A 4,331-nucleotide genomic window follows, 5' to 3' on the forward strand; every position below is an offset into this window, starting at 1 on the left:
AGATAATGCGTCACGGAGGTGCTTAGGCCCCAGAGCAATAACTTCAGTTTTATCTGAGTTTAACATAAGAAAATTACAGCTCATCCAGGTTTTAACATCCTGAAGGCACATTTGAAGTTTAGCTAACTGATGAGTTTCATCTGGCTTGATCGATAGATATAACTGAGTATCATCTGCATAACAATGAAAGCTTATGGAATGTTTCCTGATAATATTGCCTAAAGGAAGCATATATAAAGTGAAGAGGATTGGTCCAAGGACAGATCCTTGAGGAACTCCATGAGTAACTTTGGCGTGCATGGAGGACTCATCGTTAACATGTACAAACTGAAATCGATCTGATAAATAGGACTTAAACCAGCTTAGAGCGGTTCCTTTAATGCCAATGAAATATTCCAGTCTCTTCATTAGGATCTGATGGTCAATGGTATCAAATGCAGCACTAAGATCTAATAAAACCAGTACAGAGACAAGTCCTTTGTCTGATGCAATAAGCAGGTCGTTAGTAATTTTCACCAGTGCTGTCTCTGTGCTATGATGAGCTCTAAATCCTGACTGAAAATCCTCAAATCAACTATTGCTCTGTAGAAAGTCACACAGCTGTTTAGCAACTGCTTTCTCCAGAACCTTAGAGAGAAATGGAAGGTTAGATATAGGTCTATAGTTTGATAAAACATCTGGATCAAGTTTGGGCTTTTTCAGAAGAGGTTTAATTACAGCTACTTTAAAGTACTGTGGTACATAGCCTGTTGATAAAGATAGATTGATCATATCTAGTATAGAACAAGTATCTAAGACACAGATGCAGGTCCTCGTTGTAGACAGTCATGTCATATCAGATTAATTCAAGGGCAGCGTTTCCTCTGCGTCACTATCAGAGCCAGAAGGTGGTTAGGAAATCGTTTCTGTAGCTGTGACGCTGATAAACTAGATGTAGAAAGTAGTCATCGTGGCAGATTATATGTAAGGTAAGAACTACTGCATGACAAAAAAATATTTATATATAACTACTGGCCTATGTAGAGAGAGAGAGAACCCTGTTTATTATTATTATTATTATTATAGCAAAGACACGAGAGATGATATACGGTATTATTATTATTTTTAGTAGCAGTACTATATTGGTATTTTTATATTTATTTTATATATATTTATATATTTCTGTTTCACTGACCCCCAAAAACACTATTTAATGTTCATTAGTAGTAGTACTCAAATCAGATATTATAAAAATGTTTTCTGTAGTTTTTTATCAAAATTTTAATATATTTTGTTGTACTTTTGTTTGTTGTTTTATTTTTAAACTGCATTATGTCGTGGTATCTTGGTGAGGTCTCAACATAACAAATATTTGGGATAATCTTTGTTTATGTTACGCGTTTCTTAAAATAAGGGGAAAAAGAATATTGGCTGATATATCGGCTTTCGGATTTTAAAATCCTCAAATATCAAAATCGGTATCGGACTTAAAAATCTCATATCCATCGGGCTCTACTAAGTAGAAACAGAACTGACGTTAGACTTTGGCAGCATCATGAAACTAAAAATTATGAAATACAGATTTCTCACATCTAGAAATGTTGTGCTGAATACAGTCAGCAGCAGAAACCAGACTGACGTGGACTTGGTTCTTGTAGGTGAACGTTACCTTCTGATGATGATGGATGCCGCTATGACGATGAGCACAGAGCACAGAGTGAAGAGAACCAGACGAACAATCAGCAGAGGGGCAACTGATCCACTGTTGGATCCTATGAATCAGATCAGACGGACAGGAAGCTGTTAGACCTTAGACATTAAGCAAACTCTGACTGCCTGCTTCTCTATAGCAACAGCAGCTGAGGCTTATGGGTATTGTAGTTTTTATACCTGTCCACCAAACTGACCTGATGTCTTAAACTAGATTTAAATAACTCCAACTGTAACATTAACCTGAATGATCGTTACATTATCCAGGAGAGTCCTCTGAGTATTTCTACCATAGAGAAAACTGAGCAAACAAACCTTCCTCCTCTTTCTCCTCTTCCTTCACCTTCAGGCTGTACGGCAGAGAGAGGCTGCTGCTGCTGGTCTTCAAACCACAGGTGTACTTCCCAGAATCCCTTGCAGTCAGCGGACCGAGCTGGAGGGCGGGGCCAGACTCTGAGAGGGCGTGGCCATCTCTGAACCAGGTGACCTCCAGTTGGTGGAAGGTACAGAGTGCAGTGCAGTACAGAGTGACGGTTTCACCTCTTCTCAGCTCTCTGTCTCCTCTGGAGCTCTTTATCTGCATCTGAACATCTGAATGAGTTTAAAATACATTTTCATTATAAAAGTTCTTTTTCAGTTCATCGTTTTGATCAAAGTGATGTTTAAGACTTGGCAGAACTTGAAGTCTCCATTTAATGGTGCTAATTAGCAGAGTTTCAGGAGCGGGACCACACATCAAGCGCGTCATCGTCAGCATTTCCATAAATACCCACACGTCCTAAGTCCTCCCCTTCGCCCTCATATCCTGCATCCCTCCCTCCCACCCCTTTCTCTGTCCTGCCTCCTGATCTCCTTCCTCCTCTCCATAGGTTTATAGCTGGTCTGTCGTGCCCGGGTGCTACGTCTGCACCAGGAAATATACGATTTCCTTGACAAAACTCAGTTCAAAAGTTGGCCAACGAAAATAAAACCAAGTGTCGCTTTCCTGTTTAATAGACAAGCTTAGTAATTCTCCGTCAACACCTGACTCCTCCCCCGCAGCCAGCGATGCTGGCGAGCAGGACACCGGCTGTAACCAGGCTGTAACTCGGGACAGACCGGGCCTCTTTCGGACTTGTGCGTTTGGTTTGAAACGCCGTTTCACAGATATTTCCTGAGCTGACTGGTGGCTGTGTGTGTGACGCTGGCGCCGATCGCCACAGTACTCTTACCGTACTACACGTGTCTTTCTGTAGTGCATTTTTCTTGTCCATCAAAGCGGCGGGTGGCCCGACGATTTCACCCACCACCAAGTTACCCGTGGGTGACAGCTGCTACTTTCATTCCCTGTGTGACACTAAAGCTTAAGGCTGTTGTACAACAAGAAGCCAAGGTAGAGCGTAACGTGCAGACGAAGCAGCAACTCCGTCTGCAGACTGTTTTCCGTGTGGGTGTCATGTGACCAGAGTGTAATCGCAGCCTTTGCGATTAAAATATCTCGTTTTATTACATCGCGATAATATCGCAAATGCAATTAATCGTTCAGTCCTAATACCACCACCAGGGGGAGTTAGAACAATGACAAACCCTGGTTCACAGCTGATGGATCCTGTGGTGGTTTGCACTGAGCAGCTTTTAGCTGTGACTGTTTGTAACTAAAGGGGAACAGGCTGTTTCTGGCTCAGTGCTACATAAAGGCTGAACAAAATATAAATAATTATTAATATAAGTGATGCTCTTACCAGAGACTGTGACTCTCACTCCTGGAGGTCCAGTAAAATGTGCTCTGGTGTAGTCAGCCTCCATTCTGAAGCGAAGACTTCCCTCATCTTCCTTCTGTACATCTGTGATCTGTAAAGTGCAGTTTCCCTTCTTGTCTCCCAGGTATTTGTAACGAGGGTTGTTGTTTTGTGAACTGCTGTCAAACACAGACGGGGCAGGGAACTCACAATAATCATCGTTCTGGCACCAGATGACTCTGATGATCTCAATCGAAACTGCTCTTCCATTCTGAATGAAAAACTTCAGAGGTGTGAAGGTGCAGGGGAGGGTGACGGTCGATCCTGTCACAGCACAAACAGGAGCTGGATAGTTCACACCAACACCCACAGCACCTGAAACAACACAGCGCAGTGATGACGGCTGAGTTCAGGGAGGAAATATGTGGATTTAGAAAATGCAGAGTGACTCATTAAAATTGTCCTCCAGCACCGAAACAGAAAACTAAAGAACAGTTTCTTACAACTTCACAATAATTTTTCTGGATTTGATCATTTTGATGTGAAAACTGTGACAAAAATATAAGCAAAGATATGTAGTGTTTAAGAAAACTTTAACATAAAATACAGTAACCTATGACAGTAAATTATGACAGAATTGTTCTTTGTGGCGATTTTAATATTCATGTTGATGACCCCAACAATGTTAATGCAACTGACTTTTTAAATATGGCCACTTCTTTTAACTTCAAACAACATGTCAAAGGGCAAACACATAACCGTGGTCATACACTGGACTTGGTTTTTACCGTGGGTGTCAGCATTTCCTCTGTGGAATTAGTGGACATGACCATATCTGACCACAGATGTATTGTTTTTAGCTGCGATTCGCCTGTTACTCATGCCGCCTCACCAAGCTCCGTGTGTTCTCACATCTTTAATGAA

At 41.5% G+C, this 4,331-nt stretch overlaps 1 protein-coding gene across 1 annotated transcript in view; it reads right to left on the reverse strand.

The window, feature by feature from the left end:
• LOC123968757 (hemicentin-2-like) overlaps positions 1-4,331 on the reverse strand; it is a 10,167-nt gene that overhangs the window by 4,087 nt on the left and 1,749 nt on the right. Inside the window, exons 2-4 of the mRNA XM_046045689.1 lie at positions 3,411-3,782; positions 2,005-2,280; positions 1,649-1,751 (exon numbers count right to left, since the gene is read on the reverse strand). Coding sequence (XP_045901645.1) covers positions 1,649-1,751; positions 2,005-2,280; positions 3,411-3,782 — 751 coding nt within the window. The remainder of the gene's footprint in view (positions 1-1,648; positions 1,752-2,004; positions 2,281-3,410; positions 3,783-4,331) is intronic.

This window comes from Micropterus dolomieu, linkage group LG03 (assembly GCF_021292245.1).
Source record: "Micropterus dolomieu isolate WLL.071019.BEF.003 ecotype Adirondacks linkage group LG03, ASM2129224v1, whole genome shotgun sequence".
NCBI classification, from domain to species: Eukaryota; Metazoa; Chordata; class Actinopteri; order Centrarchiformes; family Centrarchidae; genus Micropterus; species Micropterus dolomieu.